This window comes from Aedes aegypti, unplaced genomic scaffold (genome assembly GCF_002204515.2).
Source record: "Aedes aegypti strain LVP_AGWG unplaced genomic scaffold, AaegL5.0 Primary Assembly AGWG_AaegL5_hic_scaff_458_PBJ_arrow, whole genome shotgun sequence".
NCBI lineage: Eukaryota > Metazoa > Arthropoda > Insecta > Diptera > Culicidae > Aedes > Aedes aegypti.
In genome coordinates, this window is record NW_018736128.1 from 64,350 (window position 1) to 81,754 (window position 17,405).

Below are 17,405 nucleotides of genomic sequence, written 5' to 3' on the forward strand. Positions count from 1 at the left end.
TTTCTTTGCTTCAGGATTTCGTTTTTACTACCACTGAAAAAGAGCCATCTATTGCCTTTTCAGTTTTGAATATCGCCCTATTTGGGTACTTTAAAAGGAAATATAAGTAAAAATGCAGCTATTTAACTTCCTTAAGATACTTATAAACAAAGAAGGAATCTCAAAAAAAAATATGGAACAACATTTGTTTTGAAATATAAAATAAAATCGACTTATATTATTAAAACTTTCCAAATGAAAAATATTTCTAGGAATTGTGATAGTAAACCAAATATAACACAATCAATGTTGTCATTTTTATTTCAAACAGTAGTGCCTTCAAACGACCGTCTAGAGTAAAAGATTGAACTTGGTCATACTTATTTAACAATGTCTGTAACGAGACCGGCCGCAATTGTTACACCACTGACGCGCAACATAATTCTACCGAGTTCTTTAAAATCTGCGTATCTTTCCATGCATATTGGTCGCTGGAACTCGATATCCACCGAAGCACAAGAATTATTACCCAAACAGCGAGGATTCTTCTTAATTACTTCGCCCGTTCCTTTATGTAGTTGAGCTTTAAGTTTGCAAATCGTCGCTGGCTCTATCAAAGACTGATGATGCAGCAACACCGGATAGCCCATCGTGATTGGCACTTTGACGTTGAACACTACGATCCGTGCCCGTATCCTCGTTGCCAACGGAATCGGATTATAGATATCGCTGAGGATGTAGCCAACAGATATGTTGGCAATGTCGATATTAGCTAAGGTAATCGAGACCTGATCTCCAGCGAAACAGGTCGTGTATTGCACTTCGTCGATGGCAATATTTTTAACAACTGCCTGCTCCTTACTGGGACACACCAGCACCTTATCGTTCACACAAATTACTCCGGATTCGATACGCCCCGAAATGCAGAAACCTGAACCAGTGCCCTTAAATATGTCCGACACCGACATACGGAACGGCTTATCTATCGAACGTGCAGGAGTTTTGAAAGAGTCTAGAATAAAAAGAACCTTAGCGTCTGGGAATTCATACGTTCGTGTGTTCTCAAATACTTACCAATCACCCTCAACAAAGTCGGGCCTTTGTACCACTTGAGCAGTTCGGTATCGGTTGGCTCCTTAACCAAATTCTCTCCAGTCAATCCCGAACAAGGTACGTAAACCACATCGGAATCCTTGAACCCAGCTTGCTTCAGGAAGACTTTCAACTTGCCTACGATTTCATCGAATCGTTGCTGGGACCACCCCACGGTGTCCAGTTTATTGACAACGACACCCAACTGACTGACACCCAATGATCGCACAAGCAAAGCGTGTTCACGTGTCTGTCCACCCTGCTCGAAACCTGTTTCGAATTCTCCCCTGGTGGCATCTACCACGAGTAATGCTACGTCCGCTTGGTTGGCTCCTGATATCATATTTGGTATGAAATCCTTGTGGCCAGGAGCATCCAACAGCGTTATCTAGTTTAGAGAAATAGAATAAATATTTAGTGGTCATGTTATTAATTGATTAGACCAAATTGTGATACCTGTTTATTTGCCGTTTCAAACCGCGAGCTGCCAACGTCCATCGTGATGCCTCGTTCTCGTTCCTCGCCGGTTTCGTCCAGCACCCAGGCGTACATGAAACTCTGCTTTCCGAGTTTTTTACTTTCCTGCTCGTTTTTGTGCATTACCCTCTGGCTGATGTTTCCAGTGTCACACAGCAAGTGACCCATCAATGTACTTTTACCGGCATCCACGTGGCCAATGACGACCATATGGATGTGTTGCTTACCCTCACCGCGTTCCTTTTTGAAAAGCTCCTGAGCATTGCGCTGGAGTTCCTTTGGCAAGGGTTTCGGCGTTTGAAATTGCCTGCTATCGTCTCCGGTGTCTTGCACTGGAGTGTTCCGACCCGATGCGGATGGTGACTGAATTCGTGGACTGTTGATTTCGAAGCCCCTTGTGACGTTTGCTTTCTTTGCCGTTGGTGTGATGAGGATCAGCGGTTGAGGTGGCTCCGCTACGGGAGCAGAGGGTTTCAATTGGAGTGGAAGTTGACATAGCAGCTTATCTGATTTCTCTAGCAATCGATCGCCGATACCTATGTTAGTAATTAAACAAAAAAACAAAATCATTTTTCACTATGTTTCGGAAGTTATATCTCTAAACCCATGTTTATGCTTAAGTTGCAATATTTGATATACTCAATGAACCATAACTTACTTTTGTCATTTTGCGTTCAACTGATCATTGAACAAGAAACCTGTTATGGAGAACACGCACAAATCTAATTCAATTTCGCCAAACCTTGTTTTAAAAGGTGATTCCTACATAAACCGTGAAAGGCTTGTACAGTGTCAAGTGAGCTTACACAGGGTGTCGACTCAATTTTGAAAATAAAATTCCATGACTTTTCCAGACCTTCCAATCATTTTTCAGATAAATTGCAGACTAACTGAATTAGTAATTTGAACCGAAATAAGTACGATTTGTAAAAGAAATACATATCCCACGATTTACATGATGTATAGTTTATGTTATAGGACTATGAATAAACTGAGCAAAAGCTTTTACTTTACTGAGATATACCTGTCATACAACATTCTTGAGTGTTTATTCTAGTTGATAATCCGTATGAACTAAGGCTAGTGAACTACCTCAGATATAATTTCACAAATTTCAGGCATAAACGACAATTTCGGACACCTTCCTGATTATAACCTTTTTATATAAAACGCAGCACTATTACTGTGATCCACCATGCTTTTTTAATAAAAGGTAGTTATTATGCAATTTGGATTTTCTCTTTCCAGGAAAAAATTCTAGTCATTGCCAAAGAACTTTCTTGGAGAATTGCTTCAAGGAATGCAACGTAGGTTTCTCAGAAATTCCTTTTTGTAATTCTTAACATATTTTTTTCACACTTAAAATTTGAAATTGCAAGCATGTTGCTGAAAACTCAGCTAAAAAATAATTGTAACCGAGTCTCGGCAACACGTGAAACTGAAATCTCGGTTAACTCTATATTTTAGCCGTAGCTCGGCAACATTGTGTGCCGAGCACATACGTTAACAATGTTTTCACCGAACTCAGTTTTATTGGATGCTGATATATCGGTTTTCCACCTGAGTTTACCGAGATTCTCAGCATTTTGTTTGACAATCTGCCATCTTGTTTTTTCTTCATATTCGGAAGTGTTTCGGTCTTGTTTCTACGTAAAAAAGTAGTAAAAATATTGCGTATAAGTTTTGTAAAATGAATCAAACGCTGGTAAGGAAGTGAGATTGTACAAAGCAAATTCTTCAGTAAGTACGTACGGTACGCTCCATGATTTTTTGTGTTATTTTTAGGGCTCAATGTCTATACCCGATAGGTACATTTTCTGTCGATAAGCAAACATAGGATACTTAGGAAAATCCCAAAGAGACGATTATAAATATATCCGTATAAGATTTATGAGTAGCTCCATAGATACCACTACTAATGAAAAAAAAAAATTAAATAATCTTATGTCGTTTTCGATTATTCCCGACGGTGCACCGTGCGAGTGTTACAATTGACACCGGAAAATAGAACGGTTTCGGTGCAATATTTTGACAGCGTATGATAGTATTAGTGAAGGCGCCAATCAAAACAAAATGTCATTCTGCAAACAGATAGAACAGCTGTTTCTGTTATTCATGATTTGCTGTAAGGGATTCGGAAACATTAGATTCGTTCGGGTTTTGGATAGTTTGTTAATGGTGTTTACAACACTGGCTGAATGTAAAATGTTTAAATAAATGTTTGGCATATGAACATTAATTTATTTTTCCTGAGAATTGATACCATGAATATATGCTAAAAAATTCAGAATTTTCATATTTCAATACTGTAAGGACTTATTTAATTTCATCGATCCTCTCTCTGGCTAATAACTTCGCCAAAACTCATACTTCCGCAATGTTTCTAGCTCACGATGCAAAAGCTGATTTTTTTGTAATAAGGCGAAGCGAGCAACGGAAATCAATCATCATTAGAATTTAATACTATTGGAATATCAATGTCGATTACTCGTCAATATTTTTGAAAAACACAGAACCAGAGATTTTGAATTCCGTGCTTAAGATACGGGAACATACAGCTCCAGCCGCTGCTTATTCTATTTTGTTGGCATCCATGAGCAAATTTCGGAAAATTTGACCGAACTAAAGTGTTTTTAATGTATTACTGTAGTACTGGTATACAGGCAATCCAAACATCTGAGAGAAGCCTTCCTTTTTTTAATATAAACCGTAAAAGCTTCTACTGATGAAACATACTCAGTATATCTTATTATTCTTATAAAACCTGTATTTATTGTAGCATTAATAAATACTAAGAATATTCAATTCCGAAATAAATCCATTTTATCTGCGTAGTCGAAAATGAGCGCAAATGAAGATCTTGCTTGTTCGTTACCGAAAACAACAAAATCTACCAAAACGACCAAAACAAGAACACCACTGACAGTTAAGAACCATACATGTATTGGTAAAAAGAGTGCATTACCTGCTACACCCAGCTCGATCAGGGTGTAGGATTTTCTGCACCGGTGGCAATCGAGTGTAAAAACGGTGTGCTACCTGCGGAATAAAAGAACGGTTTGGGTGCAACTTTTGCTACACCGGTGGGAAAACGGTGCAGGCGGTGCAAATAAAGAAAAACGACATTAAAATCAATAATGATTGTTTTCAAATTTTGCTGAGATTTCAGTTTATGTGATGCCGAGATTTTCAGTTAAACACAGAAACTAGCACCTCCCACATAAACCGAGTTGATCAGTCACATCTATTTAACCGAGATGATAGCCGAGCGCTCGGCTGTGCGGATCTCGGTTTTCGAAAGCCGAGATTGGGCATTTTATTCTAAGTGTGTTCCTTCAATACTTTAATTCTCCAGATATTCCTTCAATACTTCAAGAACTTTTCTAAGATTGACCCTAGAAGCTCCTCATTTACAGGTTTCTTCAGAAATTGTTAGAGAATTCCTTTCAGTCTTTAATTTCTTCAAGAATAGCATTTGAAATTCCTAAGATATTTCAAATATATTTCTCAAGATCACATAATTTGTTTTTTTTTACGAAAATATTTTCTCTATTAGGGGTCGTCCATAAATGACGTAGCTTTTTAGGGGGGAGGGGGGTCTTCACGAATTTGTGACGAAGTGTGACGAGGGGGAGGGAGGGGTCCTAGCTAGAGGACGTAGCATTTTGAATCAAGTCCGTAAATAGAAAGGCACTAAAAAAAATTGCATACAATTATTTTTTATGAAACCTTTTTTTTACTTATAAACTTGGGTTATAAAATTATGATTAAGCTTCAAAACATTCATATGACAAAATTAAAAAAATATCAATGAAACTTTAGATTTTCTTGATTAATGCATTAAAACAGATGTTTTGAAGCTTTAAATAATCCAAACAATTTTTTTTCACATTTTTATAGTAAACTTGTTTTTCATGGTAAGAACAGCAATAGTAATATAATTTAGTCTATAAGAAACTGGAAACCAAAATCAAAGAAAATGTTTATTTAAAACTTTTCCAAATTACTTTTAAGCGCTACTGTATATCAAACTGTTAGAATAGATTATCCTTTCATTTCAGTCAGTTATTAATATCAAACTTTGTATTGAACTTCTCAATTCCAATTTTTGTTTCAACCCAGTCACTAAGGAAAACAAATAAAAAAAATATAGGGGGAGGGGGTTGCTCGATATGCTACGTATTTTCCAGGGGGGAATACCAGTATTTGTGACGAAATGCTACGAGGGGGGAGGGGGGTGTAAAAAATCAGTGAAAAAATGCTACGTCATTTATGGACGGCCCCTTATGCATAAGATCATTTTCTCAATGGTAAACTGCTATTCTAAAAGATTGATTGCTCATTTTTCAATAGGATATATTATTGAATATAAACATCAGGGTTATCAATTATTGTATTGCTGACTTATCCTTGTCGATAACTTTGCAGACAATCAATTCGTTTGATCTGATTTTCCAGGTCTAAAATTGATTTCTCTGACATTCCCTGACTTTCCAGGTTTTTCAAGGTAGTCTACACCCTGTTAAATTTATGGAACTAGTTTTTTTTTTCAATGGGGAAATCTGCATTGGAAGTAGTCTTAGACCAAGCAAAACGCCTACAATTTATAAGGAATTCTGATTATACTGATAGGCTGATAGGGGATAGGCAAAATTTACCAAAATTACCAATATTCAAATGCTTATAACTTTATGAAAAATTGATGAAATTGGATGCATTCGGAAGCAGTCGATGGCAAATTTGATCTATCTTCAGGAACTTGCTTGGTCATGCATATTTGCCACAGTACACCGGAGATGTTCTGGATTTTCCGAGGTAATGTCCAAATGGCATTTTTTCAGTCGCTTGTATTTTTGTGCGGTGTGAAGTTGAATGGATGTTTACAATTTTCCTAGAAACTAGAACTAATAGGAAGTTGAATGCCGGCCGATGCATTAGGATTCGTTGAAAATCTTTAGTTTCTGGGAAAATAGTAAACATGTAGAATTGTGACAATCAGCCCTAGCTGCAAATCAGGACTACGAGAAAGCCAAGGCACAACTTGCCAAAAGAGACACTAAGTCATGCAAGACTGAAGTGTTTTTCTTCACAGACAATGCGAATATATCAGATGTCATTTTTCGATACGCGATGCGAAAGAGGGGTCCTTCCGAGGATGAATACGTGGCGAAAAAAACGTATGGAGGCTAAGGGCCGCGGCCGGTCCTTCAACTTCAGCATGATAAACGTGCACAGCCCTCACCCCGGAAGCAGTGATGATGACAAAGACGCTTTTTACGCGCAGCTCGAACGCAAGTACGACAGCTGCCCAAGCGACAACGTCAAAATCATCATAGGAGATCTAAACGCTCAGGTTGGCCAGGAGGAAGAGTTCAGCTCCAAAATTATCGACGTCAGGACCGTCGTGGCGCTAACATCGACTCTGACCACAATCTGGTGATGGTTAAACTGCGCCCAAAACTCCGTCGTTAACAACGTACGGTACCGACGGCCGCTTCAGTATGACCTACAGCGGCTTAAGCAACCGGATGTCGCAACTGCTTACGCGCAGCACCTCGAGGCTGCTTTACCGAAAGAGTGTGAGCTGGATGAAGCCCCTCTTGAGGACTGCTGGAGAACAGTGAAAGCAGCCATCAACAATGCTGTTGAGAGCAACGTCGGGTACGTGGGACGGAAGAATGTAGGCAGATTCTGAAGGAGAAGAATGCAGCGCGAACGGTCATGCTGCAGCAAGGGACCCGGCAGAACTTGGAACGTTATAGACGGAAACGGCAACAGCAGCCCCGCCACTTTCGGGAGAAAAAACGCCGCCTGAAGGAGACGGAGTGCGAGGAAATGGAACAGCTGTGCCGATCTCAAGAAACACGTAAGTTCTATCAGAAACTCAACGCATCCCGCAACGGCTACGTGCCGCGAGCCGAGATGAGGAGGGATAATGATGGGAGCATTTTGACGGACGAGCGTGAGGTTATCGAAAGGTGGAAACAAAACTTCGTCGAACACCTGAATGGCGCTGAGAACACAGGCAATGAAGGACGGGATAATAGAGGAAATGCTTACGTCAGTAATGCGGGCGATGGAAACCAATCAACCCCCACTTTGAGGGAGGTCAAGGATGCCATTCACCAGCTGAAGAACAATAAATCTGCTGGTAAGGATGGTATCGAAACTGAACTCATAAAGATGGGCCCAAAGAGGCTGGCCATTTATCTGCACCGGCTGATAGGCACAAGCTGGGAAACAGGACAGCTACCGGAGGAGTGGAAGGAAGGGGTAATATGCCCCATCTACGAGAAAGGTGACAATTTAGATTGTGAGAATTTTCGAGCGATCACCATTCTAAATGCGACCTACAAAATATTATCCCAGATCATCTTCCGTCGTCTGTCACCTGTAGTAAATGAGTTTGTGAGAAGATGATAACTTCGGCCGATCGACAACGGACCAGATCTTTACTGTACAGCAAATCCTCCAAAAATGTCGTGAGTACCAGGTCCCAAAGCATGACCTTTTCATCGATTTCAAGGCGGCATACGATAGTATCGACCACGTAGAGCTATGGAAAATCATGGACGAGAACATCTTTCACGGAAAGCTCACGAGGCTGATAAGAGCGACGATGGAAGGTGTACAAAATTGTGTGAAGGTTACAGGCGAACACTCCAGTTCGTTTGGATCCAGCCTAGGACTACGACAAGGTGATGGACTTTCGTGCCTGTTGTGCAATATTGCGCTAGAAGGTGTTATGCGGAGAGCCGGGTTTAACAGCCGGGGTACGATTTTTACGAGATCCAGTCAATTTAATAGGATGATATGGACATCGTCGGCCGAACATTTGAAAAGGTGGCAGACCTGTACACCCACCTGAAACGCGAGGCAGCAAAAGTTGGACTGCTGGTGAATGCGACTAAGACAAAGTACATGCTATCTGGTGGGGCGGAGCGCGACAGGGCTCGCCTAGGTAGCAGCGTTACGATAGACGTGGATACTTTCGAGGTGGTCGACGAGTTCGTCTACCTTGGATCCTTGCTGATGGCTGACAGTAACGTTAGCCGTGAAAAACGGAGGCGCATCATCAGTGTAAGTCAAGTTTACTATGGCCTCTACAAGAAACTGCGGTCAAAAAAGATTCACACTCACATCAAATGTATAATGTACAAAACGCTTATAAGGCCGGTAATCCACTACGGGCATGAAATGTGGACGATGCTCGAAAAGGACCTGCAAGCACTCGGAGTCTTCAAACGTCTGGTGCTTAGGATGATCTTTGGCGGTGTGCAGGAAAACGGCGTGTGGCGGCGAAGAATGAACCACGAGCTCGTCCAACTCTACGGCGAACCCATGTCCAGAAGGTGGTCAAAGCTGGAAGGATACGATGGGCAGGGCATGTTGCAAGAATGCCGGACAACAACCCTGCAAAGATAGTGTTCGCTTCGAATCCGGTTTGTACAAGAAGGCGTGGAGCGCAGCGAGCTAGGTGAGTGGATAAAGTGCGTTTCGATTTTGCGAACGTGGGGTAGAACCGAGGATGGAGAGATGCGGCCACGAACCGAGTATTGTGGCGTGAAATTGTAGATTTAGTGTTATCTGTTTAGATGTTAACTAAATAAATGAAATGAACGGTCCAGAAGCAGGAGCAGCTTGTTCATATTCGCTTGATTTGAAACATCGCCTGGATCACCGACGGCTACACCAGTTCCGCGCGGCATTTTTGAAAGTTTTTCAGCTAGTCTTAAAAGTTTCCGGAAGAATTTTCAGTCATACTCGTCGCCAAACTGTTACGATTGAAATGAGGTGATAAATTCTTAAGCTATTAATTGAAAGAAGTATATCTTGATTAAAGGCTCGTAAACTGAATGATTTTCATTTCTGCTTTTCGCTGTCATCTTGGTTAATAGAAATATTAGTAGTAGAACGCTAGTAGCGCTGTTGTCACAAAACTGATTTTAATTATTATTACCTTTAATTATGGTTTTTCATTGTTTGTTCAATGCCTTGTCGTTGTTTATGTTTTTATAATTAATTTGACACTTTGATGCCCGGTACTCAGGCTGTCAGTTCGTGGCAAACTAGATGTTGGTAACACGAACAGCAGCGACATTAGCATTCTTAGGTTAATGCTTCTACTTCTTGGTTGCGCACCCAAAGCATGGCATACTTGGTTGTAAATTGTGAAAGTTTCATAAAAATCGAAACAGCTGTATTGTAAAAAACGGCAGCGCCAAACTTGAAGAAACTTCCTACCGTCAGCCGCCTGAAAAATTACACCTGCACTGCACACCACAAGCGTGGTGATGCAGAAGGCGCGAAGCCCAAAAGAGAGTAAACAAAATGAATCTCTTTCGTAGATTGGTTTCTTTCTTGTCTCCTCAAGCGCACGCTCGTACTGATTGAATTGATTGATGTAGCAAAACTGTGCACCGACCAGAGTTGACGCTATAGTTACTTACACACTTGCATTTGTAGTGCAAAAAGCATTCTACCACATTTACAGAATTGCAAGGCAGCGCGTTTTACGAGAGAGTAAACGCGTTGGTTTTCATCATCACAGCAGCAAAGTGTAGCGTGGAATAAAGTGTTGCGTAGCGAGCATCGCGCTGAGCGCGTAGTGAAATTTAGATCACAGATTGCGCGTCGCACCAAAAAATCTTTGCATTTAATTTGCATAACACAAATTTAACAACAAATATTGGATAGGTGAAAATTGCGTTGCAAGCAATCAATAATAAAGATAATTGAAATAAGCTTAATTTTATTGAGAGAATTATTGAATTGTACTTCAAATGTAGTACATAGGTGGTTAGGATGAACGAGTTGCCAGCTTTGCAATGCACATGTTGCATATGTGGACGCGATGATTAAAAATTAAAGGTTGGTCCCGAGATTTTAAAGGGTACACAGATAAGCCTTGTAGATTTTTTTTTGTGGTACCATTTGTTCACGTGCTTTTACAAAGCCTTCAATATTCAGACATGGGAGAGTTTACTAAAAAAAAATCTACGATTCCAAGTTTTAATAATCGGTTCAAATAAAAAGGAATTACAATTGAATGATGAAGGTACACATAAACAGTAAATACAATACAGCTTAACATAATAAAAAAGAAATGTAAGAAAAAAAAAATTAAAAAAAAATTACTAAATGAATACGATTTAGCTGCTCAAAGCAGCATGCACTTGTTCGCAGAAAAACCGTCAGCCACCCTTAGTTGACTTAGTTAGGTTCATCTTTTGAATTTTTTCATATGCTCTAACACGACATCATCCGGTGACGGAACGTTGAATCGGAATGGCTCCACCTGGTTCGGCTTGGAGACGAACCCATGCCGAATGCGCCGCTTATGTCGCTTTCTATACCGTAGACACAATATACTGCCCAGCCCGGAGGAAGCTTGGGTGCAGTTTATCAACTTTCGATCCATAATACCGCTTGCGTCTATCAGGCAGAATTCGTCGATCACCGGTTTGGATTCCACAATGTCGCAGTCAATGAATCCGTAATTTATGACTTCGTCATTCTCATCTTGGCCCGAAGCGGAGATGCGGTGAGGTGTGATCTCTGATTTATCTTTTATCAGAGCCGATTTGAGATCAACGATCCAGTTTTTCCGCATCAGCGGAAGTTGAGGTGGTTTTTGTTTGCTTGAAGGATCAAAACCGGGGGGTGGTTTCACTGCTGGGGTATTGAAAATGTTAGGAACCGTAAAACCACCACTTTTCGCAGCCAGCGGGCTTCCAATGGGCGTTTCGCCTTTGGATTGCAAATGATGCCGGGCTAAGTCGGACAGATTCGAAAACGTGCTTTCGGCTGGGGACGACGATGCCATGCCACTATCACTGTTTATCGAAAGGTCGGATAACTTTGGCAGAAGCGAGGTTTGGCTTCGGTCACTTGAATCTACGTCACTGCCGCTTTCACTATCGGTTGTTTCGTCTCTCTTCATACGAGATTTCACCAGATCACTCAAGTTTATCCCGGGTTTAAAGTTATTGGGTGGGTTTTTCTGGCCAGCACTCAAACCGAATTTTAACGCTGGCAAATTGAAACGCGGGAGAGCTTGCCCCAGGGATTTATCCCCTTGATTACCAAATACAGATGATAAATTAGGTGGTTTAAAATCTTACCTTCCATAAGCAATCCAAGCAGAGCACCCATCCGAAGTGTGATTGGTAGGTTGAATCGAAGAATGTGTCGAATGTGAAACGAGAAATGAAAAAAAACGGAACTCGTTAGAAGTAAACACTAACTGCTTTAGGTAAGAGATTCTTTGGCTTTGACGCTATTGCTATCGTTGGAGCATTTTAAATACGCTTGGAGTTATAGTGTATTGTGAAATTATAAGAGAGAAAATATGGAGGTACAATATCCGAATTTCACAACATGTGTGAATGTCTAGGAACTTCGATTTCATTTTACTGAACTCAAGAAAAAAAAAAGTTTTATTCATTGGACTACCAGTTACTGTTTTAGCAAGCAAGCAACACTTTCAGGGATGTTAGCGGCCAGAGTTTATTGTGTGTCTTTTTAGTGACCAGGTCACTAAAAAGTGACTCGCGACCAGCCCTGCACTTAGTCTTGCCGTTCGTTGTGAAATATGTAATGTCAAGATAACACTAGCTTATTCTCATCTATTCAAATATCTCAGTGAAACTACAAGTATAAAACCGCAAACAATGATCGAAAAGCGTCCCACACAAAGATCGTAACCCATGCCAGATAGTCACCTTTTTCGATGGGTTCCTTCAGCGTTTTAGGTGCAACCTCTTCCGCAATTTCAGACTGCTGGGGTGTATTTTTGCTGCTATTGAGAAGCTCATCCAGGGCGTTATCGAAATCATAGTTATGCTTCATTATAGCTTCCACCAGTTGCCTGTCGGAAAGCGATTCGCCGACAATGTTCCTTATTTCGTCCATGCACGACATCAACCGGACACGGTCCTCCTCGTTGAGTTCCGGTAGCTGGTAGCACTACGAATGAAAATCACACGAAAATTGTTATCAGTTTAATATTATACAGTACTCGAGTTTATATTCGTACAGGACGCTGTTTCCACAACAAGTTGGTCAAAGTCATATTATGATAGAACGCATTCAAAATACTTTAATATGTAATATGTACCAAAAGTGTTGAATTTGTGTCTGAAATGAACCCAAGGTGCCCCATTTCAATTCATTTTATCAGTTTCAGTATTGATTAATTATAACGGCTACAATTGCAGAGATTTGGATCACCTTTCAGCTGCGTAACGACAATTTTATTTATAATAGGAATTTAATTTGTTGGTGTCTGAAGTCAAGCAATAAAGAAAAAAAACAGTTTACAAAGCATTCTAGATCTAAGTGTTTCCTATTTAAATGCCACAGTGGCTAAGCTAAAAGTTCTTCTATCAAAGGATTTGCTGATAGTTGACAAGAGTTTGCAAAGCTCCTGGTAGCTCGACTAATAAACTCTTCGATAGTCTCTATTTTTGCGACAAGATGTAGCTGTTCTGTTGAGTAGGTACCTAGGGTCGAGGTTGTGAATCATTTTCAGCAGTTTATTGTTTTTTCACCTGTTACCTGACACTGAAGATCCATAGAGCATAATAAGGCGAAGTATGCATTTGAAGACCAGCATTTTGTTTTTTTTAGATGTAGTTTGGAACGGCGTTTGAGAAGTGGGTACATGGAAAGAACTGCTTTATCCACTTTGCAGATTGCATTATTTACGTGTTTACCAAAAGTAAGTTTGGAATCGAATATTACTCCTAGGTAATTGGCATCGTTTACCCAAGCGGATGGCATTCCATTGGTTGTTACGACAGACGTTGTCAGATTGCGCTCTGCTCTTTTTCTTGTAAAAAGATAGTTTGGGTTTTGTTTGCGTTGATTTTTATTCTCCATTTTCGCTGAAATTTCTCCAGGAAATTTTGTGCTTGTTGAAGTTTGGTCACCACGATTTCAGGGTTCTTGTCTGATGATAGGAAGGCCGTGTCTTCCGCAAAGAAAGCATAAACATCTCCGTCAACCATAAAATCGTCGGCAGTGAAAACGTAGTACAACGTAGGGCTTAGGACCGAACCGTTGGGTACTCCGTAGTGAATTCGGTATGCAGTAGACCTCGAACCGTTGACTTGAAATTCAAATGTTCGAGCGGATAGAAACGATCGAACAACTTTCACTATGTAGAGTGGACAGTTTGATTGTTGCTATTTGAAAACCACAGCTTCCTACCATACCGAATCGTAGGCCTTTTCAACGTCTAGCAGGGCCATACCGGTGGAATTACCCACAGCAAAATTGCGCTTGATCTCTTTTTCGATCCGGACGAGCTGATGAACAGTTGAGTGTCCTTGTTTGGAACCAAATTGTTCATGTGAGACAATAACATCAGTTTCTAGATGGCGATTGAACCTTTATAGAATACCATGAACCCACAGTTATGGATCAAATAGTGTCTGCCCATAAATGCATACCAGTCCCACTAGCAAAACAGCGCACATGAGAAAACGCGATAGAAATCGTGAACACTTTTATACTTTATTCACTCCAATTTAATTGAAAATGCGATGTTTTCGCACCCAAATTTGCACTCAAATGGTGCAATGAACTATTGATTTCAGTATTACATACATTTTGTTTGAAAAAATTCTCAAATTATTAGTTAATATACAGGAAAATGTACGCGTGACTGATATGCGTTTATTTGCTATGGACCAATGCACGAGTTCAAGAATTTGACGTTTGAACGGTGCCGAATTCACTAGTTACCATGGCCACATAAATAACACGGCACCGCTCAAACGTCAAGTTAGTGAACACGTGCATAGGTCCAATGAATGTACAAGAATGGACTAATGCACGAGTTCACTGATTTGACGCTTGAGTGGTGCTGAATTCACTCATTGCCATGGCTACGTAAATAACATGGCACCGCTCAAACGTCAAATAGTGAACTCGTGCATTGGTCCATAAACGTATAACAGTATCAGTGCTTACTATGATGCATCAATCTGCACATGTGAATTATTGTTGTTTTGACAGTTTACTGTCCATAAATGCATGTCAGTCCCATGTTTGCTGGATTTTCTATTCACATGGGACAATTATGCGTTTATGGGCAGTTTAGTGTCCGCATTGAAAGTCTCGAAAAAGTCTGCTCTAGTTTATTTGAAAAGTTAGCTCTGGGGATGAGTGCAGTAATTTGGCCGATGGCGACCCGTTGAACGCGGGTTCTGAAGACAACTTCGCTGGCTTCGACGATAAGGACGGCTGTGACGGCAATGTTAGCGACGACGGCAACTTTCAGTTTCCACCAAAGACGAGCATTGGGTAAGCTATTTGAAATCTTTGGAGGATATTGAATACGTGACGGGGACTGATTAAATGTTTGGATAATACTAATGATGATGATGAAGAAATCTTATACAATCTAGAAATTCTTCGTACTGCTATAGAATATGATCGATGCAAATCAATAAAAATCCTTTAAATTTTATTATTACAGTAGCTATTCTTTTTTCTACTTGTATTAAATTTATATCTTGAGTCGCGAGACTAACATGCGTTTATTAGTAACGTAGAACAGACCAAGTTCGATGTTGTTTTTAACATTTATAGAACAAACGTATTGATTTCTTATAATGCCATGAAAATGCATGCAATTTAATGACGTTTAGCGTAATACAAATTGGCAAAAAATCACGTGGGACTGTTATGCATTTATGGGTCCAACCTATAAAATTCAATAAAACAACATGGAAAACGTAACATTGTAATTTAAAAGCACGAATTGAATCGTTGCAAATTGGAACTTCGATTAGTAAAAATATCCATATTAGTAATAATATCCAATTTTATCGTTACGTAATAAATGGACGCTGCCTAACCTGTGATCTCGCGCTAAAAACTACCAATGGTGTAGCTTGTTGTTGAAGAGAAGATCCTCCTCAATTTTCCAGAGGTGATAGTTCCCATCCTGGGCCATTTATTTGCTTAGAAACAAGGAGCTACACACTCGGTAACCAATAGCTTTTAGGGCGAGATTACATGTTATGCGAGATTTAAAAAAAAAAGAAAATTTAATAGAACTTGATATGGAAACAGCGCCCTGTACGAATACGGAATTGAGTCACTGTGCGCAACTTCAAGAATAATATTTACCTCGGAATCTCTTCTGTGAAGCAGTCCCTTGGAGTTTTCCGGTTGGGGCTGGGCCGCTTGCACCTCGTCATCGTCTTCCTCTTCTATGTCCCGGTTATTGGCCAGAAAAGCGGACATACTGTGCTGTCCCCTGGCGCGGTCGAAAATCCATTGCTGGGCGTCCGTCGGGGAAATGCATTCGTCCTCCACCGAGTGTCCATAGGGATAATCGTCATCATCGTCGTATTCTTCCGGGAACAAATCGATATTCAAAGATTACCATTTGAGGATCAAAATAATAACATGATGCATTTCATCACACGCACTCACCATCGTAATTCATAGTCCGCACGTTCCGATGGCGAGACATTTTGCTGCAGCTTCTTTTGAACTTTTTACTAAGAAAACACTGTTCTAGCTCACATATAACATTTGATTATTGTTCAGTAACCCTTGAAATATACTTAAAATCAGTTTTCCAAGGTGGAACGCATAGTTTAAAGTATTTAAATATAAATTAAATATTTATTGATTGCGTTGCAGTCGCGCACCAAAAAACTTTTCCAAATAATGATGACAGATGGTCGCCAGCGTGCATCATCCTCATCATCAATGAATAATGGAGCTCAGTCTGATGGCTGTCATTTTTTGCTTGCAACTTGAACTCCGACAGATAGGGATGTTGCAAAATCTTAATTAATCTATTACAGTCGAAGCAAGTTGTTTATTAATATCGATTAATTGACACAATGCTGAGGAGGGTGCACAATTTTTTTTGAAAAAAAAAAGAGACAAAAGGTGGTGGGGGGGGGGGGTGTTGATTGTTTTGAAAATGTTAAAATTTAGCGTGGTATGGGGCTCTGCACTGTTATGATTTTGTATAGAATTTTGACGTTTACTGGCCTTGTTGTTTACTAATTTCATAAAGGAGTGAAAGAGAGCCAATGATTTTTGTGCAGAGCCCCATAGTTTGTGTTCCATTGCTTAAGGTGAAACAGCTTGGATTCAAAATTCAATAATGTACCAAAACTTTGAAAGCACAAATCTCGCGAAAGAAGCATCAAACTACAATGCAATTCCTATTTTAGCTTTGTGCACTAGCAGAAAGCATAAAATAAGAAGATTGACTTTGTACGTTCATTATTTCAGCAGATTAGTGCCTTTGAAATCGTGAGTAGGGGCACAAGCCGGCCATTCTGCCTGCCATGTTTGGATTCCGAGATGTGTCACCTTAATGCTAATCGTTCGCACAAAATCAAAACAAGGACGAAAAAGGTTAGTATCGAAGCATGCTGTAAAACTATTATGTGAGTGTCAGTGTGAGGTGTGCAAATGGTCACTGCGCAAAAATTTTCTGCACGGTAGTCTAATAAGCTCAGTATGCTGTTACGCTCAAGAAAAGTAAAGAAATTTCTTGACTGAATGGGTCAAGAAATTTCCTACAGACTCCCCTTTGAAGTGTCATTTCTTCGCAACTGCGTACTGAGATCAGAAAAATTTGATTTTCTTGACCATTTCTTGAAAGAAATTTTCCACGCATCGAGATAGGCGATTCCTCCTCTTGTCAGTAGCAAACCAGCCTAAAATGTGAAAAATGCTCAGTATTTGCCCAGAAATAAGCGACGTTAGTTTAATCGAATATCGGTTATTGAGCGAGTTAAAAATTAGTCGACTAGTAAGCCGATTGATCGACTAATTTAAATAATCGATTATTTTTGACATCCCTATCGACGGCA

At 40.1% G+C, this 17,405-nt stretch overlaps 1 protein-coding gene and 1 long non-coding RNA gene across 2 annotated transcripts; both read right to left on the reverse strand.

Annotated features, from left to right (window-relative positions):
- Positions 1-282: 282 nt before the first annotated feature.
- On the reverse strand, positions 283-16,278 carry LOC110681137 (HBS1-like protein). The gene is made up of 6 exons (XM_021856910.1): positions 16,000-16,278; positions 15,691-15,917; positions 12,273-12,516; positions 1,528-2,084; positions 1,054-1,459; positions 283-991 (listed from the first exon to the last, which is right to left on the reverse strand). The coding sequence occupies exons 1-6, from the start codon at positions 16,037-16,039 to the stop codon at positions 360-362; spliced, it is 2,106 nt and encodes a 701-aa protein (XP_021712602.1). The 5' UTR covers positions 16,040-16,278; the 3' UTR covers positions 283-359.
- LOC110681138 lies at positions 3,202-4,729 on the reverse strand. Its single transcript, XR_002503104.1, has 2 exons — positions 4,514-4,729; positions 3,202-3,671 (listed from the first exon to the last, which is right to left on the reverse strand). It is a non-coding gene; the product is annotated as an uncharacterized LOC110681138 (long non-coding RNA).
- Positions 16,279-17,405: the final 1,127 nt, after the last annotated feature.

Coding starts and splice junctions, on each gene's coding strand:
- LOC110681137 (XM_021856910.1), bottom strand. CDS start 16,039: ATGTCTCGCCATCGGAACGTGCGGACTATGAATTACGATG. Junction 2,085..12,272: donor GAAGGAACCCATCGAAAAAG/GTGACTATCTGG, acceptor TTACTAACATAG/GTATCGGCGATCGATTGCTA. Junction 992..1,053: donor GACTTTGTTGAGGGTGATTG/GTAAGTATTTGA, acceptor TTTTTATTCTAG/ACTCTTTCAAAACTCCTGCA.